The 26,150-nt window shown below is 63.3% G+C and overlaps 1 protein-coding gene and 1 long non-coding RNA gene across 3 annotated transcripts in view; one reads left to right on the top strand and one right to left on the bottom strand.

The window, feature by feature from the left end:
* LGR6 (leucine rich repeat containing G protein-coupled receptor 6) overlaps positions 1-26,150 on the top strand; it is a 64,742-nt gene that overhangs the window by 28,069 nt on the left and 10,523 nt on the right. The window contains 10 exon segments of the mRNA XM_053912855.1: positions 8,628-8,843; positions 12,798-12,869; positions 20,867-20,935; positions 22,199-22,270; positions 22,407-22,478; positions 23,307-23,375; positions 24,088-24,159; positions 24,353-24,418; positions 25,326-25,397; positions 25,718-25,789. Coding sequence (XP_053768830.1) covers positions 8,628-8,843; positions 12,798-12,869; positions 20,867-20,935; positions 22,199-22,270; positions 22,407-22,478; positions 23,307-23,375; positions 24,088-24,159; positions 24,353-24,418; positions 25,326-25,397; positions 25,718-25,789 — 852 coding nt within the window.
* Positions 4,994-11,040, bottom strand: LOC128779394 (uncharacterized). Of its 2 annotated transcripts, none has more exons than XR_008425320.1 (3): positions 10,847-11,040; positions 9,267-9,408; positions 4,994-5,674 (listed from the first exon to the last, which is right to left on the bottom strand). It is a non-coding gene; the product is annotated as an uncharacterized lncRNA (long non-coding RNA). The 2 variants fall into 2 exon arrangements; XR_008425319.1 differs by having other exon boundaries at positions 9,267-9,405.

Raw genomic sequence — 26,150 nt, 5'->3', positions numbered from 1 at the left:
CACTTACACATCTCATTGAGTCCCAAAAGCCGTACAGGTGAAGGGGCTAGAGCCCAGAGACGTTGCCCAGGCCACGTGGCTGGCTGTGCCTGAGCTCCGGCTGCCACTCTCGCTTGCAGTGTGTCCTTGAAGACACAGGTGCCAGGGTCCAGGCACCTGGATCCCAGGCTGGCTGTCACGAGCACGATGAGGCTCCAGGCAAGTCACCTCCCCTCCCTGAGGCCAGGGTCCCGGTCTCCAATGGCAGCCAGGCATCCCCGGAGGACATCGTGCGAATGGACATGAGAGCTTCCCGAGGGGGTACGGGCACTGTCCCCGGGTCACTCAGGACTGCTGGCCACACTCAGTCTCCGATAGGAGCAGTCTGTGAGCAACTGAAGCTCATTCCTAACAGTCCGGGGCTAGAGCTCTGGAGAGGCCCCGTGCCGGGGTACAGACGGCCACTCCTCGCTGGCCCTCGCGTGGACGGGAGCAGGGCCGGGAAGCAAGCTCTTCCCGACTCGCAAGGGCACTGACGCCCCAGGAGGCCCCCTCGTGACCTCTTCCAACCCTAGTTCCGCCACACGGGGTAGACTGTAAATGTGAATTTTAGGAGGGGTGCAAACGTGAGGGGACGGTGTGGGTCGTCTGGGGAGCGGGAGGCGCCTGCATTGATCTCTAGCCCCCGGCCTTGATGGGAGCCCCCAAAGACTCCCTGCGTGAGGGCGTGAGGCTGGCTGTGCCCAGTGAGTGTCTCCCTGTGAAGGGCGATTCGGGAGCTGCCCACCAGAAGCGGCCGGTCTGTCTTCCCACTGTGAGAACAGCACCAGCTGCAACAGCCCACCTTGCGCAGACCTGGAGGGCGGCGCCCTGCTCAGGACGCCCAGTGGGTCAGAGACGGAGCCAGGGGCAGAGCCCAGAGGGGCCTCCTGAGGCCAAGCACAGAGCCCTGCTGGGGACCCGCACCCCGCTCACAGCCTCCTGACAAAAACCTTCCAGCAGCCCCGTGGGCTCAGGGAATTCTGGAGGAGGCACTTTGCCGACCTTCGGGGCACTGGGATGAGGGAGGGGCCGTGGAGGGACAAGGGAACAAGCAGCAAGACTCTGAGTCTGGGCAGCTCTGGTCCAAGGCTCCATGCTGGAGATGCCCCATCTGCCGTGGAGAAGGCCCCCAGGCGGCTCCTGGGGTCCAGTGAGTACCATCAGCTCTGCTCAGCCCGCCTACCAGCCGGCGAGGGCCCTGAGGCCCCACCATGCGGTGGGGCCTGGCCGAAGGTCCCTGGGGACGCGCGAGGTGGCAGATGGCTCCCTGGCGTGGCTATTTTGGGCTCTGTGATTACATGCTGCTGCATTTGGATCCCCGAGGTTCCGGGAGTTGATTGCTACATGTGTCTGGGGTAGAGGCCGCTCCGAGGTGGGTGGGCGCGCGGTGGCCCCTGCGTGGGATGGAGGTCTGAACACGGGTAATTTGGCTGCTGTAGCTACTAGCAGCGTGTCCATGGTGGGCTGGGCCCTGGGGTCCTGGGGCCATTCTTCCTGCCGTAAATGCTGGTGTGGGATGGAGTTGGCCCAGGTGGGCCACCCAGGAGCGGCGTGGTACTGCACCCTGCCGGGAAGGCCTCAGCCCAGCTACTTGTGGGTCCCCCAGCCCCCTGAGTTCCCCGATTCCCCAGAGCTCCTGCAGGCCTGGGCCTGAGAGATCTTTGAGAGGCTGGAGCTCCCGCACAGGAGGGGCTGTGGAGCTGATAACTCAGGTGTTGTTTAGAGGGCACATGGGTCCCAGGCAGAGCCAGGAAATGGGATGGCCGCTCCCCCATGGGAGGGGACAGAGGCAAGGGCCTCAGGCTGCAACCCGCTTTCCCACCATCAACTGCAGACACGGGAGGGTGGTAAGGTTTGGGTTGGTTTGGTTGCAGACTAGCCTAGGGGCTGTGAGATGCCTGTGGCCTCCTGGGGATGCAGCTGGAGACGCCCAGGTTAGACTCTGGGGAGAAAGAACCTCCCACCTGTCTGCACCCATAGGGAGGGAGCCAGGGTTCTTTCTTCTGAAGTCCTTTAGAGCCTCACACTCCTCATGGCCTGGGGGCAGGAAGACAGGCTTGACTGCCACCCCTGGATCGACTGGGCATTGTCTCGGGGCGATGGCATCTTTTCAGAATTCTGTCGCTCTGCCACCTTACAGCGGAGGTGAGAGGAGGCTAGGACCACAGCCAGCGCGGGGTGAGGACAGCGCCCACAGGTCTGCAGCCCCTTCCGCCGGCCGCACCCCTTCGCCAGGCCCACCGCCATCCCAGGGAGAGCCGACTGGTCAGGGGCCGGGAAAGTGTGATCTTTGTCGAGTCCATGAGTAATTTTCCACCCGTTTATGAGCCTTGGAGGCCCAGGTGTCTGCCAGCCACCGGCTGGGTGTGGAAATTCACACAGCAGCCAGAAAAGGCGGCCAGCGTGCGGGCTCCCACTCTGGCCACCGGTGAGGCTGCGTGGGAGGAGGTGGCCTGCCCCAGACCGCAGGACCTCGGCTTCAGGAGCTGGAGGGCGTGGGTGGTCACCCCGTCTGACCGCCCCTCCTTCAGGGGAGGACACCGGCAGCAGAGGGGGAGTGACCGCCCAGGGTCTCCCAGCAAGCAGACCCCAGGCCAGGCCTGCAAATGTGCACCTTCCCTGTGAAATGGGGTGACCCCTTCAGGGGTCTCTGTGACCTCTTCACCCAGGAGGCTCGGAGGTCACTCCTTCTGCTAGGTGACCTATCTCAGCAGCCCAGGAACTTGCTTTGGGGCCTGGAGTCCATTCCTTCCCACATCTGCCTGTCAGTGAGGCCAGGCCTGGGCTGGGCTCTGTGGGCTTGGATGGGGCCCATGCACCTGAGGGTGAGCTGCTCTGGGTGCGTGGTTGCCAGGGCACTGAGCCTTGAGGGGTCCTGGCTGCCCATGGGGCAGAGGTCACCACCGCTCCCTCGCAAAGCTCTCTTCCCTCCCCAGCTCTATGCCCTCCCTGCATCTCCTTTAAGAAATTAGCTCCTTCTGGAAGTTCTGAGATGACAGGGGGTGGGGAGGCCCTTCCTGACTCCACTGTCCCCTTTGGAGGGGGCTGGGGTAGCACAGGAGCTGTGAAGGGAGTGAGGGCTGAGAGGGACCCACGGGGTCGAAGGTGAGAAGCGCAGACTGGGGCCTAGGACAGGCGCAGCTGCAACTTGGCGGTGGGGGCAGCCGCTGTCGGACGGCTGTGTGGTCAGGGCCCGCAACACGGCCCATGGGGAGTCAACGCTCTTCTTCTAAAGAGCCACATGGTGTGAGGCCAAGACTTACCCCTCTTTGCATCACTCACCCGTGAGGGAGGGTCCTGTCCGCAGCCCCTCCGCCCTCGTGGGGAGCAGAGGGGTCTCTGAAGGGGAGGCCAGCGCTGACTCTGGGGCGTCGGAAGTTTCTGGAGCTCCGGGCTGGGCTGGGGTGGGGTGGGGAAGAGGAGGGGGCCAGAGGCCCTAACCCCCCTGGGATGCCCCAGCCCCTGCCCCTGCCTGCCCCTCTGCTCCACATCTGCTAACCTAGGGCCTGAGGGGCATGTAGTAAAACCCCCCCAGAACACCTGGAGTGGGGGCGGAGCCACCTGGAATGGGGCAGGAAGAGGGGAGGGGTCAGTGGAGGGAGGCTGTGTCCCTGGTGTTCAGTTCTCCGGTGTGTGGGGGTGAACAGACCTGGGACCTGGGGGAGGGTGGTGCCCGAGGCTCCCCCAGATCATGGCACCACTCAGTCACCACTAAGCCGGGGGTGTCCAACCCACGCCTGTGGGCCGTACTTAAAACACGACGAGATGTTTTCGTGATGATGTGTCGCAGCGTATTCAATGTGTGGCCCGAGACAACTCTTCTTCTTCCGTGTGGCCCAGAGATGCCCAAAGCTGGGACACCCCTGGTAAGCAATCTCGCTCCTCTGACCAGAAACCACCGGCCCCCAGGGCCTAGCTGGGGCAAACCTCCCCCGAGGCACACGGGTCTCCGGTGGTGTCCCTGCTGTCCACGAACGCCAATGGAGTCACTCCCCCCACGCCCCCCAGCGCCCCAAACCTGCCCTCTTCTACCCCCAAGCCTTGCGTCTGCACTGCCTATGTCAGTGCAGCACTAACCTCCTCCAGGAAGTCCTCCTAGACTGACTCCATCTGACTCTGAGCCTTAAGTCCCTTTAGGTACTGTCTAGACATCTGGCTTCAGTAGTCAGGGTTGGGACACTAGGTGGTGACTTTTGGCACCTGTGAAGTCTGCGAAAGTTGCTGTGCCTGCCCCAGGGTAGTGGGTCCCTGTCTGCTGTCTGTGTGGCCTGCCAAGTGTCTGAATCTAATGGGGTCCAGCATTGCTCAGGGACCCCAGCTGAATGAGGGGCAGTCAGGAGACCCCTGCAGGAGAGAGCCTGGACCACAGCAACGGCCGGGAGACTCCACCGCCAGGGAAGTGACCCACTGGGTGGGAGAGCCAGGGAAACGTGGGGCACAGAGAGGGGCCCAGAGCAGGGCGCGTCCCTCGATGCCTCCTGGAGGCTGCCCGCATTCCCTCCACCCCTGGCAGGGTCCCACCCCCCAGCTCCGCTGGCGCCCTCCTCCCAGCTCCCGCGTCTGGGCCTTAATGACACACTGACGCCATTTGTTTTTAAAACAACATGTTTACTTCTGTTCTGACTCACTGTAGAAAATTTAGAAAATACAAAAACCAAAAAGAGGAAACTGAAAATCACCCACAGTTGTACCACCCAGACACAATGCTTGAGAGCGCGGCCGCCTGTCCACGCGTCCCCTCCCACGTGCAGCCTCCCCGTCGCCCCGGGCCGGCTCTGTGTCCCTTCAAGTGGCACTCACAGAGGACCGGCGCCCTCCTCTTAGCTTCAGGTATTAAAAACATCAGGATGTGTTCACGGAGCAAAAGCACAGCATTGGGAAGCACACGGTCTGTCCTTTTCAGCCCATTTACAAACTTGCGCGACCACTGAGACTAATTCTGGAACAGTTTCATCCCCCCCCCCCCCCCCCCCGCAAAGCAAACCGGTGCTCGCTGGGGGTCAGCCCCCTTCCCACACCCCCTGGCAGCTGTGGTCTCTGGGCATGTCACAGAACTGGAGCAGCGTTCTGCGTCTGGCTTCTCTCACTGAGCACGGAGTTTTCACGATCTGTCCACGCATGCATTCACGCACGTGTCCGTGCCTCTTTCCTGTCCGTGGCTCAGTAACATTCCGTTGTGTGGGTGGACCGCACCTGGGTTGCCCGCCTTCGGCTGGTGGACACGGAGCTGCTTCCTCTGTTAGGGTGTGAATGTGCCGCTGTGAACTCCTGTGGAGCCGCGTCCCTGTGTGTACCTGTGTCCTCAGTTTCCCTCCTAGACGAGGCTGCAGCTCCGGGCGGGCGGGGCGGGGCAGGGCACTGTGGCTCCTTGTGAGGAGCAAAGGTATGCCTGTGGGAGGGGCCAGTGCCCCGCGGGGCTCCTGAAGGAGGGGAATTTTGAGCGAGGCGTCGAGAAGAGGAGGCAGAGGTCTATTTCCGACTGGGCGGAGGAACGACCATGAACTCTGGGACGGGGCGGCGGAGAGGCACGTTTCCCAGGTGAAGTGGGGAATGGGGGACCTTATGGCAGGTGGGGCTGGTGAGAGAGTCACTCAGGGCAGGAACTTTGAAACCCAAGCAGAAGGGTTTGGAGTCCTCCGAAGCCCGGGTGCCTCTGAGCAAGAGAAAGACAAGATCAGAACATGGGGCTGGGGGTGGGTGTCTGTAGTCTGTGTGAGTGGATGGAAGGACAGACACATGAATGGATGGATGGATGGAAGGATGGGCAGACAGATGGATGGACAATCGATGGATGGGAAGGTGGGTTGATGGACGGATGGATGAGGGATGGGTAGATGGGAGGCTGGGGAGCAGCGGGTCAACATCACACAGCCGTGAGCTCCCCCAACTCTCATTCTGGTCCACAGGAAAGCTACGAGGCCCCAGGATGGGGAAGGAGAAGACAGACTGTGGAAGGGACCAGAACCCTGTGTTAGGGAAGCCAGAACCGATGGGGACTTTTCCTCCTCCCCCCTCTCCTTCCTCCTCCCCCAGGGCGCCTTTAAAAGTGTCACCGTGAGGCTGGTTTTCCCTGGTACCTCTTACTACAGAGTGTGCTGGGGTGGCTTTTAAGTGGTGCCTTTAAAACCCTGGGATGTTGCTTATATTTCCTAAACCTCCGACACCACCGCCCCTCCCTGGAGAGGCTCATCGGGAAAACCCCGTCTGCCTGTCCCTCTGCCAGCTGCAGCTGCCCATGGCTGAGGGCAGGGCCAGGGAGCCTCGGAGCCCAGCTCTCGGCCTCATCTGACGGCCCAGGAGGGACCCCAGAAGCCAGCGTGACACGATGTGAGGAGCTGGAGGCTGGGGGCCAGGAGACGGATGAGATGGCTTTTTGTGGGCCCCGCCCCAGGATTCCGGGACTGTCACCCACAAAGCTGGCCTGCTGCCCGGAGCTGCAGGCCTGTGTCTTCAGGGGAAGCCTGTAATGGGTCCACACAGTCTCTCCTGTGCCTCCCTGCAATGGAGCTGGGAGGGTCATTATTTTTATATACGGCTGCCCATTCAAACAAATGAAGGGGGAGTGGGCTCAGGTGTCCCCCCCTGATATGCAGAAAGGACGGGCTTGCAGTGCCGGACAGGTGGAAGGAGGACAGGCTGGGCCCAGCGTGGCCTCCACCTTAATGTCCCACCTTTGACCCATTGAAAGGCTGATGGTGAGAGGGGAAGGTTCTGACTCCGCAGCATAAACCAGAAATGAGAAACTCAGACCTTCCCCGTGGAGGGGGCTGCTGCCGAGGCTCTCAGCTGCCCCCACCCCTTCCCCCCAAGGGGAAGGGAGCCCCGGCAGGGGGAGGGGTGGGGTTTGGGGGTGGCAGAGGCCTCATGGAACTAGAGGGGGCCCTCTGTGAGGGCAATGTGGGGTGCTTGTGGCGTGGAGGCACCCGGGCCTGGGACCTGGTGCAGAGGCTGGCACCTCCTCAGTTCTGTGGGTGCCAGAGAGCCCCCCTGGGGCCGCCCTTCCGCGGCAGGTGGGTCAGGGCTGCTGGTCTTCCAACAGTCTCTCCTCTCGATTTTCTGTGGGTTGGGGGAGGCTCCTCCAGGGCCTGAGAGGGCGTGGCCCCGAGTTTTCTGTCGCCCTGTTCAGGTCAAGGCCAGTGAGCTGCTTGAGCTAATCATCTCCCGTCAGTCAAGAGGGACCCGCCTCCCCAGCTCGATTTGGTGGTGGGGGGGTGTCTGTGGCCAGGTCTTCCAACCACCTGCCCCTGAGGACCCCCCAAGCCTCAGCCCTGGGTGGTGGGGGTGGGGAGCAGTTTGGCTCTAGGGCGTTAAGCGGTTCCAGAGCCCAGGCGGGCCCCGACTGGCCCACGAGGCCCCGCTCACTTGCCGTGTTCACACAGGTGGGAAAGATCATCAGAAACTACTCGGGGTGCCTGGGCCCACGCACAGCGAGGGGGCTGCTGGGGCTCTGGACTTGGCTCCAGGGCTTGATGGGTGTGACTACTGTCTCCTTCCTGCAAAACTAGCGTCCGTCTGGGCTGTTGTCCCACCTGCGGAGGGAGCAGCTCAAAAGTCTCTTTCAGTCCCAAGTGGTGGCTTCTGTGTCTTCTCCGGAGCCCCGCCCACCTGCCTGGCTGGCTGCACCCGGCCCTCCCCTCTCCTGCCCCCTTCCCAACCCCCTGCAGTCCCACAGCACCCACTCTCTGCTTTCCGTCTGCTAGGCAGTATCCCCTCCCCTGACAAACTCCTCCTGGGCCCCCAGGCCCACCTCACTTGCTCCTGGGGGCCTTCCCTGCTCCCTACTCTGTCACTGAGCTGTGACTCTGGGGAGAGGGGACAGGGACACTCTCCTCACCTCCTGATGTTTATCTGATCCAACCCATCTGTGCGTGGACGCCTCTGGGGTGGTCTTCACAAACAGATGCCCGGCCCCCCTTCTGAACCAGACTCCCTGGGGGCGGGGCTCGGGGGTCCGTGTGTGCACAAAGCCCCAGGCAACCCAGCCTCAGCCAGAGCATCCAGGGGAGGGTGGCTGCCCTAGGAGGACTGTGCCTGGAGAGACAGCCTTGCTGGGGAGGGCTCTCTGGAAGGGACCGGGGCTCCATCAGGTCACAGCGTGTCTGGTCAGCTGAGCAGGGAGCCCCATCAAGCCACTGGGCCCTGGAGGGACAGGTAGTGCTAAGCCAGGGGACAGGGAGCAGCCGCGTCGTTGGGAGCGCCGTCGTGGTTAGGCCCAGAGGGAGGGGGTTCTCTCTGTCAGTGGGGGACCTCAATTTTATGACCGTGGAGTGGACAGCGGTGGGAAGGACAGACACCCACCAGAGCAGGGGGGCAGTGGGAGCTGGGGGTGTGGGGACGTACCAGTTACCCACATGTGGGGTGTGGGCTCACCTGAGGTCTGAGAGGAAGCAGCACCGCACAGCACAAGGGGTCAGGAACCGCGGGCCGCAATGGAGGCAGAATCTGGGACCCCACAGAGGGGGGCCAGGCCCTGGGGGGCCAGGTCGCAGCTTAGCCCCAGGGCACCTCCTCAGAGCTGGTTGGGGTCCTGGCCGCCCGCCCCGCCCTGGCCCCAGCCTTGGCCCATGTCTTGCCCAACTGACCCTTGCCTTCCTCTCTCCTTCCAGGCGCCTCGACGCCAACCTCATTTCCCTGGTCCCAGAGAGGAGCTTCGAGGGGCTGTCCCGCCTCCGCCACCTGTGGCTAGATGACAATGCCCTCACCGAGGTCCCTGTCAGGGCCCTCAACAACCTCCCTGCCCTGCAGGCCATGACCCTGGCCCTCAACCGCATCAGCCACGTCCCCGACTACGCCTTCCAGAACCTCAGCAGCCTGGTGGTGTTGTGAGTACGCTCTGCCCCACTGCTGGCGGGGACCCGGCCGCACGCCCGCTGCAGGGCGGTCTTGGGAGCCCGAGGGCACTGCTTGCAGCTCTGTGGCGCTGCCCTCCCGCTCTGTGTCCCCTGTGTGCCCTGCTGATCCCATGGGGTTGTCGCGAGGCCAAGTGCCGCTAGAGCTAGAGGAGCCCCTCGGAGGGCAGAAGCCAGAGTGGCGCTGTGTTCCTTGCTGGGCCTGCACAGTGGCGGCCCCCCGGGGAATGGGCATGTGGGTCCAGACTTCCTTAGGGATTCCCACCCCACCTGGTGACCAGGTGGGGCAGTTGGTGCTTTGGCACAGGGACAGGGTACAATCATGGCTCTCAGGCCCAGAGAAGCAGAGAAGAGCCATCACCAATAATTGGCCAGCCCACCCCTCAGGGTAATTACCTGGGAGATGGCAGCCCTGGCAGCAGTGGGCACCAGGTGAACCCTGTCTCCCCGGGGGGGTGCTGTCAGGGCAAATTAGCTCCCAGCTAATTGCTGTGACGGGCGGGTTCACGGGGGATTGCGGAGGGCTCCACACCAGCTGCTGGGGGAACACACGTGTTAGGCGCTCTGTTCTGGGGGAAGCTGGCACCCCTCCGTCTCATTCCCTGGCCTGGGAGACTGGAGACCCTGGATGAGCCTCCTCTGGGGCCACATCCTGGTGCCAGGTGGCCATGCGTCCCTCCTGGGAGGCGGCAGCACCTGCAGAGGGCGAGCACAGCAGGTGTTTGACTGGAGTTTCAGCAATGCCCCGGCAGCATCCGGAGGGAGTAGGGTCAGGACAATGGGAAAGCGAGGGCCTCAGGATGGTCCCCAGCAGCTCCCAGGTGGGGGGCGCAGGCAGAGGCACCAGAGTGTGGTGTACAGCCGCTGCCCTCCAGGGTGACGGTCCAGTGGAAACAGCAGAAGAAAGGTGGGAAAGAACAGCTCCTGTGGTCAGATTCATCAGAGCCCAGGGGGTCCGGAGAGGGGGCAGGTCCTGGCCAGGACAGGCGTGGACCGGCGCGGAGATTACACAGTGAAGAGAATGAGAGACCCAGCGGTATCAGTGAAGACATGGGGTGTGGAGTCGGGAGAAGAGGCTGAAGATGGAGTTCAGGCCTCCCCATGTCAGAGGTGACCTTGTCTGCAAGTTGGGGAGGGGAGCATGAGGGTTTTGAGTGAGGGTGAAAGGTGAATGGGAAGGACAGGGGGAACCCGGGAGACTGAAGACAGAACGGTCAGCAGGAGGCTCCGCTGACCAACCAAAGCCCAGGCTGGGGAGGCAGCGGAGGGCTGGAGGGGAGGCAGCACTGGGGGGCGGTCTGGAGGAAGAATCGATGTAGAGGTTTCCCGAGGCTGGGATTTCAAGAAGGGGAATCAAGAAAGACTCAGAAGCCTGTTGGGCCTCAGGGGGCTGGGAACTCAGCTGCTGCAGACCAGGGATGGGAAAGGCACGAGGAGAGGCTGGGATGGAGGCAGCAAGGGGACCCATGGGGGCGGGAGCCGGGCCCAGGGGGAGAGCTGACCCCTTCTCTGGGGCAGAGCCAGGGACCCGCTCTGTCCCCCACCTGCCCCAGGCTCATGAGAATGGAGGAAACAGGCTTCATAGCAGGTGACCCTCGGGGGATGAGCTGCATGCAGGAAGGCCCAGGAGCCAGATGGGGTGGCACCCACGTGATGGGTAGGGGTCTGGCTGGAGGCAGCCCCCTACTGTTGCTCTGCTGGACCCCAGGACAACGCTTGGTGGGACCGCCTGAGCCTCAAGCCCCAGCACCCTGCCCCAGGCAGCTGCCTGAGGCACCCAGCACCCCAGGCTGAGCAAGTGATTTGGAGGAGGGAGTTAGAGGCAGGGGATGCAGGTGGGGTGTTTGCAAAGCTGAGACTTTGACCAGAGATGCTGCAGAGGAGGAGGGGTGGAGGATGGAGACTGGCGTTCAACAGGAGGCAGGAAGAAGTGACAGAGTTTGGTGATACTGGCGAGGAACTACAGAGGAACTCACCCCTTGGTGTGGAAGGACAGTCCTCGCCCAGAAGGCTGGGCTGTGTATTTTCAGTAAATCAGAAGCTCCCTGCAGGAGGGGTCCGTCCCTGCTGGGACGTGGTGGAGCCCTTGACAAGGATGGGGGACTGGCAGGGCCCTCAAGGCCCAGCCCTGGCCTCTCTGCAGGGCGGGCCTGCCTGCAGGACACCTGGAAGCCTGCCGGCCTCGCCTCTCTAGAGTAGGCGATTTCCTTTCTTCCTTTAATCCGAGATCCTAGACACCCTGTGGGGTCCCCCGCACCCAGCTCCCCGGAAACAATGGACGCTTTTCAGCTGCAGATTCCAGTCTTTCGTCATCTTGGAGAGTTGTCTTTTGTGTGCCACCTCTGAAAGCACCCTCTGTCTCACAGACCATTCCGTCCCTCCCTCCGAGACACCCAAGAGTCCGTGCTGAGTCACCGGATTCCTCCGCCTCCCTCGGACCGGCCTGTCCCCCTCTGAGATGCCTCCACTTTCTCTGAGTCTCGGTGGCAGTGGTTTCAAGCCCATGGACTAGTGTTTCAGGATGGAGTTTCCGTCCGCAGTTTGCTTCCTTGGTCTGTGGCGTCACTTTTTCTTCCACTTTTAAAGTTCCGTCTTTGACACGGTGCTTCAGCCGATGGTTTGCCGCGGAAGGCGACTGCGGTGTTTCCCTTCTGTTCCTCTCTCTCAGGAGCTGCATTTTCTTCCAGGCCTGACCTTTGCGGCCTTTTGCATCCGTGTGTCTCCTACCTGGCTGTTTCGTAATTGCCATGTGCCTCCCTTTCGGGGCTTTCGCTTGGATAGCTGTCTACTGGTCCCCACAGCGTCACCATGGGCCCCTGGGGTACCCCTTCCAAGCTACGGTTTGTGGGCCAGTCTTGCGGGTACACTAGGTTCCCCCACGTGGACGAGCCCCAGTGGAGGGAGGCGGGGGTGCTCGGAGGAAGTGTCCACCCCTGCTGGCCCACAAGCCCAGGAGCCATGAAATGCCCGAGTCACACCCTCCGCCCAGACCCCGACTCGGTATGTGCCCGGAGCCTTGGGCTTGGAGGCCAGCACAGAGGGAAGGATGTCCGCAGAGCTGCCTCCCTTCAGATCCGGGGGTTTTAGGGAGAATTCTCAGGGTTTTGCTTTCGTGCCCGTGCAATCCCTCTGCCGCCAGGTTTTGCGGTTTGCTCGCCTTAGGTTATGACTGCCCTTGTTTTGTTGCTACTTGTAGTGTCTGAGGCGGCAGTGGGGGTTTTTCTATCTCACTCCTTTCACCAGGAACTGGGAGAATATCCTGTCACTTATTTTCAATTAGCTGTTGATCACAGAATTCTCTCCCAGCCTGTGTGTGCCCTGGCCAGGCCCCTCACCAGCCTGCGCTTTGTTGCTATGGACACTGGTGCCTGGGACACCCTTCCCTGTGTTCGTCTAGATCTCCTTCCCTACGAGGCCCTGCTCTGGGTCACCACCTCCAGAAAGCCCTCCCTGATTGCTCTGGCTTCACCAGTCCCTGCCGCTGCGCTCGCCTGTCTGCAGCCCTGTAACAGAACACTTGGCCCTTAATTATACGTTGTCTGCAGTGGTTGGCTGTTGGCTGCCATCAGTGCGTCTGGCCACTGAGTCAGGCAGGCTGGGTCCTGGGGAGCAGGACCAGAGAGGAAGCCTCAGACCAGAGCCCCCTCTGAGCCAGGCCTCTCCGAGACGTAGCAGGAGCGGCACCAGCTGTGGCCAGGGTGCTCCGCTCTGTTTTCCTTTAACCAGAAGTCAGAAAGGGGTCGCCTGTGGTCGGCCCAGCATTGGAGACTTTGACTTGTGACGTCGGTCTTGGTCAATCATTCTGTCTCTGGGGTCCTGGGCTGGGCCACTGGGGTCATCCCGTCCATGCGGCAGCCTCCACCATTCTCCTTAAGCCACCGTCTGCCCCTACGCCTGGGCCTAATGACAGTCTTTCCTCCCACACAGGCATCTGCATAACAACCGAATCCAGCGCCTGGGGACCCACAGCTTCGAGGGGCTGCACAGTCTGGAGACGCTGTGAGTGTGGGGTTGTGGCTGAGCTCTGTCTTACTCAAGCCCGCTGCGGCAGCCCGGCTCCGGGGGCGGGGGTGCTGGCATCTGGCTGCCCGCCTGCTCCCCACACGCCCTCCCCGGCACTGTCTCTAGCACGTCACCCGGATGAATGAATGAAAAATGCCTCCCACCTCGGGCGGGTGGACCGTGCCCTCCGGGAGCTCAGGGTGGCGCAGGGCGGAGGCCCCCGGCACCAGGTGCCAGCCCGCCACCGAGGTTGGGAAGGGCTCACGGTACCTGGTTCTCACACTCCACTCACCCCCACTTGTACTCCATACACACGCGCCCGGGTGCCCCACCCCTGAGGGACGGGTCCTCAGGAAGCAGCAGCAGCAGCGGGGAGTTCTGGGAGGCAAGTGGTGGCCGGAGGAGGCCCTGTGTGGGGGCTTTGGGTGCATGTGTCCCAGAGGCTGGGCCGTCCGTGTTTGTGACTGAGGCAGGCAGTGGGGACAGGACTACAGTCCATTCCTCCTTCCGTGCGGGAGGCCCAGGAGCATGCTGGGTGAATGTCAGAGCCGGCCCAGCTGTCTCTGCTGCTGACCTCGTGCCTGGGAGGGGGTGTGGGGGTGCCCAGCCTGCCGGCAGGAAATGGAACCTGTCTCCTGCCCCGCGCGAGATGGGTGCCACGTGCTCCCCCACAGCTACCCTGGGCAGCAGCCAGCCACAGCCAGGGCTCTGACGCCCAGGGACGGCGCTGCCAGCCAGGGACCGGGCGGGCCCAGGGCAGTGTGTTCGCCAGACAGACGTCAACCCTAGCTTGGTGCCCGGCCGTCCTCCGCCACTTGCGTGGAGTATGAGTGTGCAGCTCTGCCCTGCCGGTGTGCAGGGACTCCAGAGCTCTGGGTGGAGTCAGGCGGCCTGCCTGCCTGCCTGCCCGCCCGCCGGGTGTGGGCTTGCTCTGCTGGGAAGCTATCGGGGCCCACAGGCTGGGTGAGGGTCGGCTCCTCTGAAAAGCCTACCGGCAGCGATTTCCTCACTGCAGGGCACACTGCCCGCTTCTTTCTCAATTAGCCACTGGCGCACTGCGCCGGGTGCAGCCGGTGCTGGCTGCACTACAGAGCGGCCTGCCGCCCAGCGCCCACCATGCCTTTGATGTGCCGGGTGTGGGGCCGCCAAAAAGCCTGCACCCGCTGCACAGGCAAGGAAGCCAAGGTGAGGGATGGAGAAGCACCCCCCACCCCCACCCCCGACACCGTGAGGCAGCAGGGGTAGGGGCAGAGCGTCAGGCCACTGGGGCGTGAAGGGGTCCTTCCAGCCTGTGACCTTGGCCACGTCCTGCGTGCTCCGAGTCCGGCTGCTAGTCCGAGAGGCACTGGCCTCAGCAGCTGCCGTGTGGCCCCCATGAGGGTCGCTGGGGATCTCGCCCTGCACGCCTCCTCCCTCCCAGCCCCTCTTTGGCTGGCTGGCTGGTTGGGCAACACCCCTTCCTTCCCACCCTCCAGGGATCAGCTCTGCTTCCAACTTCTGATCTCCAATAAAAAAGGGGAAAGTGTGTTCTTTATCCTCTGTCCCCGCAGTGGCACTTGCCAAGCTGGGGGCAGCCAGATGTGGGAGGGGCGGGGCCCGGCGAATGAAAGGCGGGAGTCAAAGCTTTTAATTGTTGTGTAATTGTCAAGCTTTGCAGCCCCCGTTATTACTGTGGAGCTTTTCATGTGCGCTCCTCACTGGCAGGGTGTTTCTCCCTCCGGCCGTAAATCCCTGCCTCCCAGACCCCTCTAGTCTCTGCAGCAAAGGGAAGATCAACCCCCTGTCCCGCCCCGCCCCAGCTGTGGTTTGGCTCCGGCACCCAGCCCTTCCACCTGTGCAGCAGGGCCCAGGTGTGGGCAAGCACACGCGTGGTCATGCACACACACAGTTCACATGCCATGTAGCTAAGCCTGCCACATTTTTCACTGGACACAGACACCCCCTCCCACCCCCCGGCATGCACAGCATCGATATTTGCCGCAAAAGCACCCAGGGCGGTGTGGCCTGTGACATCTGATGCTCTGGGGCCAGGCACCCTGGGTTCCACCACCACCTCTGTCCTTGCTGGCTGGCCAGCCAGAGCCAATGGCCGCAGCCTTGGGCCTCTTCTCCCTCACCTGCCCGGTGGGCACCTCGTAGAGAGAGGAGTCGGCCGGCAAGCGTGCACCCTGCTCTCTTCTGCTCTGAAAGACCCCGCAAGTCTGAGAGGGGCGGGCAGGGCCCAGGGGCTGGACCCTGCTGTGCCTTGCCCTGCAGGCTCGCGGCCCCGGGCTCCAGCCCCGCTGCGCTCCGAGGAAGCCTGGCTTGCAGGGTGAGACTGTCCCCAGCCGCTCGCAGGAGGAGAGTTATGTCCTACAGGCACCCCTCCCTCCCGCTCCCCCACAAGGGTGCCCATCCTGGCTGCGAAATTCATAATCAGAGGATTGGCCTGTGGGGTTCTACTGCCTCACTTTCCGATCAGACCCGATGCAGAGATGTGGGGCAGCTGCCTGTTTGTAGAGTTTGCAGGTGCTGGTGAAGCCCTGGCCGTGGCTCCATCAGCGCTGGCTCCTGCGGGGCCGGTTAGCCACAGGCCTTCCCAGGCGTCTGGGCTGCGAAGTAGAGTTCTTGGGCAAGAGGGGCTCTGGTGAGGTTCTGCCTCAGCAACCTGAAATTGGCCTGTGCGCGGTCCACAGGACACACAGCCCGGAGACCAGGGCACTGTTCTGTGCCTCCGGCAAATGCTCCTCGAATCACCAGCTATACTGGCCAATAAAATCTGTGCCCCCCCAAAAGAGCCAAGCAAATATATTGCCACCCCGGGGACCTGCCCCACACCCCAGATCTGGGCGTTGGATGTCTGCTCCTCAGCCAGAACTCGGAGGGGGCCCTCCCTTGGGCCTGGGTCACGGGCTCTGGGCCTCGTTACCATTTCATGAAGCAAATCAGACGGATTAGGGCCCCTGGGCTGCTGGACTTTCTCCTGGGAGGGGGCCTGGGGCCAAGGCGGGGTGGACGCCTCCTGTCCCAGCTCCCTCTCATCAGCACCGGCCAGCACTGGCCAGCACCAGCGTGATGCAGGGGTCCGCGTAGGTCAGGCAGCGGGATGGGAAGTGAAAATGCTTTTTTCTCGAAGGCTGTGGTGTCTCGTGTCCTGCTTGTTCCCCCTCCCACCTGCCTGTCCAGGCAGGAATTGTGCCCCCTGGTGTCGCAGGTGAGGAGGACGGGGCAGAGCGGGCATGGCGCACCGAGTTCACGCGGGAGCCAGGGGCCAGGATCAGAGCTTGGTCACTGCCTCCTGCCCAGCACCCGTGCCTGGACCACGCAGGCTCTGGATGGGTCAAGGAGACCCTTCCTTGCCAGTCTCTCATCACCCCACGTTTGAGTGTTTATTAGCCGCAAATCTGTGGGGCTTTGTGGCTTATAGAGGAATTTATTGTTCCACATAAAACGTCATTTTTTGGCTTTCCCCGTGGAAATACTAATGGCTCCTAGCAGGCGGAAAATTGAGCTGCCGGATGCATTTGTCCTGCAGTCTGTGGCCGTGGCGGGTTGTTCATAGTCCTGCCCAGCCCGATGCTCGTGTCCCATGGCCCCGGCACTGTGGGCAGCCAGGGTTGCCCTTCTTGTCCCCGCTGCCCCTTCCCCCCCTGCTGGCAATGGGGCTGCAGCTTCCGCTTTGAACCTGTCCTGCTCCCAGGGGCCCCCCCGCCAGCTGGCCTGGAATGGCGGTGGGCGCCCAGTGAAACTGCTGGCCAAGGTCCCCGGTGGGTCTGTCCGTCAGCGTTGGAGGGAAGGGGCTGGTAGCATCAGTGACCCCCACTCGCTGCTGCCCCTCGTCCCATGGATAGCACTGACTCTCTGGGGGGTGTGGCCACCGTCTGCAGAGATGCATGCCCCCACGGGGACGGTCCCCCCGGGAGCTCCGTGGTTCAGAACCGTGGGTCCCGACGCTACACCTGCGAGGTGAGGCCACCAGGACAGACCCTGGCGGCATGGTGCTGTGACCCCAAGGCCTCCAGGTCGCCATGGCGCCCAAGTGAGGCAGGTGCTGCCCACACCTGGACCGCTGGGTCCTGTGGCATCACATCTGCAGTGCAAGGACTTTTCTGGGGAGGGTCTGGGGGGAGGAAGCGTCGACAGACCCTGATTCAAAGGCCTTGGGAGCAGCCCCAGGTGGAACATGGTGACTGTCTTGGAAAGACAGTGTACAGGTGACTGGCGGACAGGATGGGGACCCAGGGAACGAGGACAAGAGGGAGGGATTCTCAGCGCACAGAACCGCCAACCAGGGGTGGCCTGGACGCCCAGCACAGGCAGTGGGTGCCCCGCTGCTGAGGCGGTCCCCACTCGAGCTCAGAGACGGCTCCGGCCACAGGCAGACTTCTCACTCCCTTCCGAGTCCGAGCTTCTCGGGTCTTTGGTGCTTCATGGGTCAGAGGCTTCCATCAGAACCTGCTGCGCGGGCTGCAGGTGTTGTCTGAGTTTTCCAGCCTGGAAGAACACGTAGGTGGGGGGAAGCTGGAAGGAAGCAGCATCTGTGTATCTCGGGGGAAATTGACGGCAATTTTGCTAATTGCCGCATTTACCCGTGGGTGGCCTTTGCTGTAGGTGGTGTAGAAGGTGAGACGATGCTGTTAGTCAGAACGTCTTTGTTGGTTCCTGGCTCACTCAGCCCTCTGCCCCAGCAGGCGGAGTCGGATTCAAGCCGGAGGCTCCGTGTGCACGGGAGGGCGCAGGGCACGTGGTCACGGCACCGTCCTCGCGCACACTACTCTGCGTGCCCTCATCTGTGACCTGGAAATAAGCCCAAACTGACCCCGAGAATCAGTGCAAGGCACACCCCATGAGTGACACTAACCCTCCTTCGAGGCCGTGAGAGAGGCCAACTCATGTGTCCGCTGGTGTGGCGTCCAGTGACCGTGACCGGAGAGTCTGGGCGGGTGACTGATGTCCAGTAAAATGAAGAGGCGAAGGAGGCGGCATCCTGGCAGCCTCCGCCCTGGGCCAGGGGACGGCGCGGCCCCGCGTAGCCGGCGTCGGGATCCTCAGGGGAGGAAGTGCACCCGCAGAGCTGGGGGCTGTCGCCCGGCCCGAGTTTCCTCCCCCCATCCTCCTCCTCGCTGTCCCTAAATCTTCCTTCTGAGATGGGGTGCCTGCCAGCATCCATCTCTGTCGTGTGTGGAAAGCGTGTCAACCAGGCCTAACTGAGCCGGGGCTCCAAGACCTGCGAGCCCCTCTCTCTCTGAGCCCACCTTTCCTTACCGGTCAGACACAGGGGCTGGCCAGCATGACAGTGAAATCCGCAGCTCTGTGCTCTGAACCCGCCACGAGGCTCCCAGACAGCTAGGGAGGCGGCCGTCTCTGCATCTTCGCAGGGCTGGGGAGGAGGGGGGGGAGAAGCTGAGAGCATGGGTCTTCCACAGCTTAGGGCTTCGCCTCCGCAGCTGCCTTCCGATGGCCTGGGTCTGCCGCCCGTTTGGGTTGGATTTGGCTGGAAATGGCTGAGCAGACGGAGGGGAAGGTTAGCCATCACAGCTGAGCTTCCAAACGGAACTGAGGCTACAGGGGGCCCTTTCCCGTCTGCTCCCAGCTCCCCAAAGCAGCCGATGGAACAGTTTATGCTTCCTGGGCTGCTGGCTGATTCTGGGCTATTAAAAAAGCTGTGGACAGGTTTTCCGGCTGAGGTTGAGGGTGTCAGAAACCACCCTGCTACAGAAGGGCCAGACCAAAGGAGCCTTGTGGGAGGGTCCTGGGGAAGGCTCTGCGTGCCAGAGTCTGACCTCAAGGGGCCGCACAGGCCTGGAGCAGCCCCATCTGCAGGCCTCGGCCGTGAGCGGGAGAAGCCATCCCTGACAATGAGCACCCACATGTGCAGCCCAGGCCTTGGGAGACCCGAAAGGGGACCCTCAGGCTTCCTGAGGGTGGCAGCGCCCAATCGCCCGGTCGGTCGGGGCACACAGAGGCCCCTCACCCCAGCTCACACGTCCTGGGCTACAAACCCAGCTCTTTCATTCTCAGCCAAGGGTTCAAGTGCAGGCCTCTCTCTGGGCTCAGTTCCTCCCTGAAACAGAGGTAATAACAGCACCTGCCTCAGAGGGCTGGCTAGGGACGGGATGAATTAATATATGTAGATCACCTAGAACCACAAGAGCCACATAGTAATCACTGTTATTATCAGCACTGTTATTATCACCACCATCGTTATTACTGCCTGAGGCCACGCTGCTCTGAGAGAAAACCAGCGGGCACTGGGGGCGAGGGGCCATTCCGGCTGCAGGGATGCGGCTGTGTGAGGAACGGTTTGCCGGAGCCGAGCTTCAAAGGGGAAGTAGGGCGTCCACAGCCGAGGATGTGGAGAAGGCGCCCCAGGCCCGGAGGGAGCCGCGGAAGCAAACGTGCACAGGTGTACAGATGCATGGGGGGGAGGGTGTGAACCGGTGGACAGGCGGATGGACCATTTGGGTCTCTAGAGCCCGTCCCCAACGTCAGGAGGAACCGTCTCCGACTTTCGGTAGGAGAGCAACGGAGTCGCCATTGCAGTTTAAAAGGTCTTCCCAGCCAACGGGTAGCAGCTGAGAGCGTGGGCTCCAGACCCACTGGGCCGGGGTGCAGCTCCCGGCTGAGCAGCTGGAGCAGACAGGCTGAACCGTGGGCAGTGGCTGCAGCAGCAGAGGGTCATCCTGGACCCTGTGATGGTGCAGGGAGGGTGTTTCTTCCCGGCAGGTGGCCACCCCCACGTGGTGGTCAGGGACGCGGCTTCTTGGGCCCTGGCCACCCACACGAGCTGGTGGAAGGGCAGAGAGACTGTGGAGGAGACGGGCTGGTGTTTTCAGTCCCGGGCCGGCTGTAGCCTGGTGCCCGCCCCCCGCCCCCCGCCCACCTTCTGTGGGGCGGTCAGGTCACAAGGCCACACCGCTTGGGGGAGTCGGGTCAGCACACTCGGCTGGGTCCCTCTTGGCTGGGTCCCTCTTGGCTGGGACCTGCTCGGCTCGCGTTCCGTGGGCTGCGCTGTCGAGCAGGACTTTCCAGAGGATGCAAACATTCCCGTCCGTGCTGCTGGTGTCAGCCACAGCAAGCTGGTGAGCGGAGGGCTGACCTATTAGTGGTGCCAACTTGCCATCAGCTGAAACTGAAAGAGCCACATGGTGGGCGGCGGCGGTACTGGGCAGCCGCCGCGCAAGAGGAGGGCGGCTGGGTTCAGGTCACGGCCGTGCAGTACCGGGGTATGGTCAGGCGACTCCTGCCCGTCATCTGGGTGGCTTCCACGGCTGGCCGGTGGTAGATTGAATGCCAGGAATGTGGACCCCCACCCCCCACTGCAGCCCCTTCTCAGGTGCTCTCCTCCGAGTGCCCTGGGTGCAGGCTCTTCTGCAGGACCCGTCCCTGGACGTGGAGGAACTGGGCATCAGTCGGTTTGAAAATACGTGATCAGCTGATGTCTGCAAGGCGGTGCCCACTTAAATGCCCGCCTGTCACTGGTTGGAAGGCTGACTCGCCGTCCCGCCAACTGGGGGCGCTGCCGCTCTCAAATCCGCCGCCATGTTTGTGATCACACGTGTGACATGCGTGTTCATTGTGGAAACCCTGAGAAACCGGGAAAGGGCAAAAAGAAAGTAAAGATGAGCTGCCCGCCACCACCCTGCGCCAAGGGGCGCTGTTCGTTTTTACAGAAGGTGAGAGCAGAGGCCACAGGTAGCCCAGGGAGTCACCCGAGAACCTTCTAGAATCCCAAGAGCTGGTGCCAGGTGTTAAAGGTTTCCCTCTCCCGTTTGTCCCGCGGCCCCCACTGATGTCCCCAAAGACTTAAAGGGCTTCCTTGGTCAGCGGGGACAGCTCTGAGCCAGCGGGCCCCATCTCCCTGTCCCATTGTCGGGGGGCTGCTCGCTGCGGGGTGTGAGGGGCAGGGGTGAAATGCACACGTCCTCACGAGTGCCTCCTGGCACGGCCGGCAGCACCCACAGCCGGGGACCCCCACTCTGGCCGCTCCTGATGAGGGCTCTGCTTCCTTCCAGGGACCTGAACCACAACGAGCTGCGCGAGTTCCCCGTCGCCATCCGCACGCTGGGCAGGCTGCAGGAGCTGTGAGTGCCTCTGCCAGCCCTTGTCCTGCTCTGGGGGCCGGGACAGACGGGGGGTGGCAGGGGGCAGAGGACAGGGGCACAGACGGGGGCGTGAGCAGCCTGAGGGAAGCTGAGGGCGACCAGCAGAGCCCCGGACATCAGGCAGCGTCTCGACTCAGACGCCCGCCTAAACGGTTGTGGCACCTTCACACTGCCCCGCCACCTGGTCCGGGACGAAGGCCAGACCAGCCAGAGGGACGGGTCCGAGGGGACTGCTGGAAGTCCCCCATCTCCCGTAGGTTGAGAGGTCTGGCTTTTCCTCGGTGCCGGACGGGAGAGGCTGATGGGCTTGGGGAGCAGAGACTGAGGCGGCAGGGGCTGGAGGATTTGTGTATGGGCGTGTCTGTCCATCCTCTTCTGTCTCTGTGACTCTCGAGGGAAAGCTGCTTGGGGACAGGGCCGCTGTCCCCGACATGTGGGAATGCACCACGCGCAGCTCAGCTCGGACACAGCCAGCCCAGGTGGTGGCATTGGCTGGAGGCCCAGGGTCAGTGACAGCTTGGGGCTGTGGGAGACTGAGAGCCAGGTGAGGCGACCCGGGAGCCCCGGAGAAGCCGGAATCACCGCAGACACGAGGGTGGCTGCGTGGGCCTGCTGCGTGAGGGTTCTGTGCCACATGGCCCAGCATTTATTTTACTCATTTTTCCCCAAGCATTTATTTTGAAAGGTCCTCCCCAGCTAACCAAACACAAACTCCTGCCTCAGGGCCCCAGGCAGTCGCCCCTGTGTCTAGTCCGTCAACACCCCACCCTCTGCCTAGTCCTCCTGCCCTGCCCCCTTCTCTGTGCCTCAGCTTTGGGGCCTTGAGATCAAGCTAGCGTCCATCTGGGGCTCGCCCCTCGCCCCGGGTCCCCTGGAAGTTCTGTTCCTTCCACCTTGGTCTCCTCCTCCCACACACCCTCTGCTTCCTCCTTGGGGACCTCCAGAGGGCTCCCGAATGAGTGACAATGGTGGTGGTGACGGACAGGACCCCCCCTCCCTCAGCTGAATTGCTCTAGGGCTTCCTTAGGCCCCACTCCCACGCCTGTCAGGGAAATGGTGGGGGGAGTCAAGTGTGATGTTGAATGAAGAAAAGTCACAGGCAGGGTTGAACCTGGGTCTCCCGGCGGGTATCCCTTTGGTCTCTGGCCTTTCTGGAGGGCAGTCCGCCAGCCCCCTGGAACCCATGTGTCCCTGTGAGGTCACACGCATCCCCAGTCCCCGCTGACCCCTGCTGCCTTCCAGGGGTTTCCACAACAACATCATCAAGGCCATCCCAGAAAAGGCCTTCGTGGGGAGCCCGCTGCTGCAGGCGATGTGAGTCCTGGCCGGGCGAGGGGGTTGCTCTTCATGGGCTCCAGAGGGTGGGGGCGGGAGGTGAAGACAGCAGAGAGCTGCCTCGATCCCAGCGGAAGGCGCCAGTCGCTGAACTCGGCGTTCGGGGCTTTTCCAGACACTTCTACGACAACCCGATCCAGTCCGTGGGGAGGTCGGCGTTCCAGCACCTGCCGAAGCTGCACACCCTGTGCGTTGCTCCGGCCCCTTCCCAGACCTGGTGACTGAAGCCCCTGTGGGTGGGCAGACCCCAGCTGGGCGGGCAGGGCCCATCCCCAGGCAGGGCCTTGGACCCAGCCTCTTCAGGAAGCACCTGCGGAAAACGCCGGGGCCAGGTCGCGGTTCTCCAGCTCCTGGGCCGCACTGCTTTGCTTCCTTCCTCCTGCTCCCAGCCCAGGTCCCGCTCCTTCAGGAAAGCCCCTCCCACTGGCGACCCTCAGCATCTCCGTGCTGTCTTTAAAGCACATGCTTCCCCTGGGTGTCCTGTGTCCCCCCACCCCCACCCAGCGCAGGCCGTGAGGACATCACATGGCCAGACCCTGAGCCCCCAGGCCCTGCTCAGGCAGCAGCCCTGGACACTGCCCCCCGCCCCCCCCCACTAAGCCCCCACTCCCTGCGCAGGTCCCTGGGCTTTGTGTCCTCTCAAGATGGGGGGCGAGGGGTGGAAGCTTCCAGTCTGAAGCAGCTTAAGAAAGGGGCGCTGAGGAAACCCCAGAAGACAAGAGTTCCGGGTAGACCCTGTCTCAGGCTCTGAGCAAACCCAGCAGCCTGAGCTTCACCGTGTTAACAGAGGTGATGCCTGAACGTCATGGGCACCCGCTCAGTCTGGGCTTCGTGGCTGCTCCGCCCCTGCTGAGCACAGCGCAGCCTCCACCTGGGCCGGAGCTCGGCTGTGGGGCGTGTGGGGAGGATGACACCACCCCTCCGGGATGTGGAGGTCTCTAGGGGGAGAGCCCGAGGGCTGGAGCTGGTGTAGACACGCTCAGACCCCACCCCCAGTCTGCGGCTCTGTTTCCAGGTCCCTGAACGGAGCCACCGAAATCCAGGAGTTCCCAGACCTCAAAGGCACCACCAGCCTGGAGGCCTTGTGAGTGGCTCTCTGGCCGTCCTGCCCCCACCCCGGGACTCCACCCACCTGGATGTCCGATGCCTTGCTTGCCCCTATCTGGCCGCTTCCTGCTAGGGGCTCCAGAGGTCACCTGGCTGGGCCCCCTGGGCCAGGGCCGGCTCTGAATGGGGCCCTACTGCAGTCAGGGCGGGTGGCAGGTGGTTTGGGGTGAGTGACTTCAGGGTTCCTCCCCCAGCCCTGGACGCCTGAGGCCCTGCAGAAGGGAGGGAGTGAGAGGCCACCTCCTTGGCTTTCTGAAGCTGAGTCTCAGCCTCGACTTTCTCCCTCACGCCTGTGGGAGGGTGGGTGTCGGGGCTTAGCAGGCCCTGAGACCGTTTGGGAGAATGAATGGAACAAGTCAGGGGTCCTGTCCCCTGTCCTGCCCATGTCGCCCTGTCCACCCGTGGCACGGTGGGAGGGGACTCTCCTCTGTGCCTCTGTCATCCCCTGAGACTCACCAGCATCCTGAAAATGCTTCCCGGGGATGACCTTGGCCTTGGGTCTCTCCTAGGACACCCTGTCCCTGAGCCAAGCTGCTCTCCAACCTGCCCCTCTCCCCAGGCAGCCCCTGCCCTCCCCTTCCTTCCCATCCTCTCTTCCCCAGGGCACGGGGGTGGGGGACACTGGCACTCGGTTCCCAGGGCCCCACCATCTACTTTTCTCCCTGTCCCCGTCTCCGTCCCCCATGCAGGACCCTGACCCGCGCCGGCATCCGGCTGCTCCCGCCCAGGATGTGCCAGCAGCTGCCCAGGCTCCGCGTCCTGTGAGTGCCCTCTGCAGCCCTGCCTCGTGCCAGTGGTCCCCCTGGGCTGCAAAGGCCCCTCCTGGTCAGGGAAGGGTCCTGGTGTGATGTGTGTTGGCAGCCATGTCCCCTCAGGGTTCGCCCAGCCTCAGCTGCCTGACAGGGCTGCTTCCCTGGCCCCACGTCACGCCAGTCCCGGCCCCTCTCTCCCCAGGGAACTGTCTCATAACCGCATCGAGGAGCTGCCCAGCCTGCACAGGTGCCAGAAGCTGGAGGAGATGTGAGTGGAGCCAGGGTCAGGGTGGGTGCAGTGGGGAGGGCGCTGCACGCTGACCTTCCCCAAAGTGGGGCTGGGGGCTGGGCAGAGACCTGGGCAGAAGCTGACGGGCCAGGAGCCGGTGCCCGAGGCGTCTCCAGTAGGCTCCCTGAGGGTCAAGGGCAACAGGGCAATGTGGTGGTGACGAGGGCCCAAGGAGGGACTGGACCACCGTGGCCCGGAGGGCTGGACCCGGAAGGGGCTGTCACTTCCCCGAGCCGCACACGCACTCCATGTGTGAATGCACGTCTGTGCACGCACACACAGACACGGTGGGGGCCCGGCGCCAACCTGACAGGGAACTGAGTCACGTGAAAGATTCTCTCCACGGCGGTCACCCGGCCCCTGCTTTCTCCAGCCAGCAGGGCCCCCTGGGCCTATCCCCAGGTCTCCGCAGGGCGATCGGTGCCTTTGGGGGCCCGGGCGGGGTGTCAGGCCTGTCCAAGTGCCCCAGCAGGTGCCAAGGCCCGAGTCTCTCAGCCCACTGAGCTCTGCCGCCCAGCTGGGGCCAGTCACCGGCCGTGCAAGGGCTGGACGGTGCTCTGGTGCTGGACGTGGGTCTGGAGGACCCACGGGGTGAGGTCAGCTGGGCGGGGGGCCAGGCCCGATGGGAACCCTGGAAACCGACTCTCTTTCGGGCCACGGGACAGCGTTGTGGCTTTGTCTCCTGACCCACTTACCCGAAACAGCCGGGTCCCTTTGATACGCTGCGGGCTGGGCCTTCGCTCTCTGCGCCAGGAGAAGTGGGGGCTCTCCTTTCTCTGCCAGCGTGTTTGGGGGGTCTCAGCCTGGAGTGCAGCCAGGGTCGGCGCCCCCCCCCCCCCCCCGCCTCTCCCCCTCCCCCGGTCACCAGCCTGTCTTGCTGCCCTAGCGGCCTCCAGCACAACCGCATCTGGGAGGTGGGAGCCGACACCTTCCGCCAGCTGAGCTCCCTGCGGGCCCTGTGAGTACCCGTGCACCCAGGAGGGTGGGGGGCAGGGCCTTGGGGGAGGCTCACAGTGGGGCACACAGCCCCCAGTACAGCAGGGCAGGTGCCCCCCTGCCAGATGGCTTCTCAGCCGCATCTCCAGCGGGTCCCCAGGGGCTGTGAGGCTCTGGGGCCAGGCTGCCCCATCCCTTTTTTGGGGCCACAGCAGGCCAGGAGCCAGGCTACAGGTGCCTTCGCCTCCAGGGGCAGCTCGGATGGGGGTGAGTGCAGGAGAACCAGGGTGGGGACAGGGAGTCCTCCGCATGTCCCTCCTCTCACACCCTCTCTGCCCACAGGGACCTGAGCTGGAACGCCATCCGGTCCATCCACCCCGAGGCCTTCGCAACCCTGCGCTCCCTGGTCAAGCTGTAAGTGCCCCCGTGTCCCCATCCTGGGTGCTGCCGGCCAGTGGGGACAGCAGGACCCACACTAGAGCAGGCACCGGCATGGGTGTCTGACTACACATCCTGGGGACAAGGGCTCCAGCCTCACCAGTCACGGGGACAGGCCCTCTGACCGGCTGCGGGGCCTGTTACCAGAGAGCCGCGCCCCCTTCAGGCCATGGGACATCATCTGGGGGAGCTCTGTGGCATTTTGGCAACCTGGGCCTCCCTGCACCCCGCCCCGCCCCGCCCCTCCGCTGATGGCCCCAGCACCTCCCAGCGCTGGAGGGGCCGCTGATGTGCAGCCATGTGCTACAGCAACGGCCCTCGCCGTGCCGGGGAGCTG

The sequence above is a fragment of the Desmodus rotundus genome, chromosome 10, assembly GCF_022682495.2.
Source record: "Desmodus rotundus isolate HL8 chromosome 10, HLdesRot8A.1, whole genome shotgun sequence".
Lineage (NCBI taxonomy): Eukaryota > Metazoa > Chordata > Mammalia > Chiroptera > Phyllostomidae > Desmodus > Desmodus rotundus.
The sequence above is the reverse complement of the archived record's forward strand: the minus strand, read 5'-3'. Positions and strand labels throughout refer to the sequence as shown.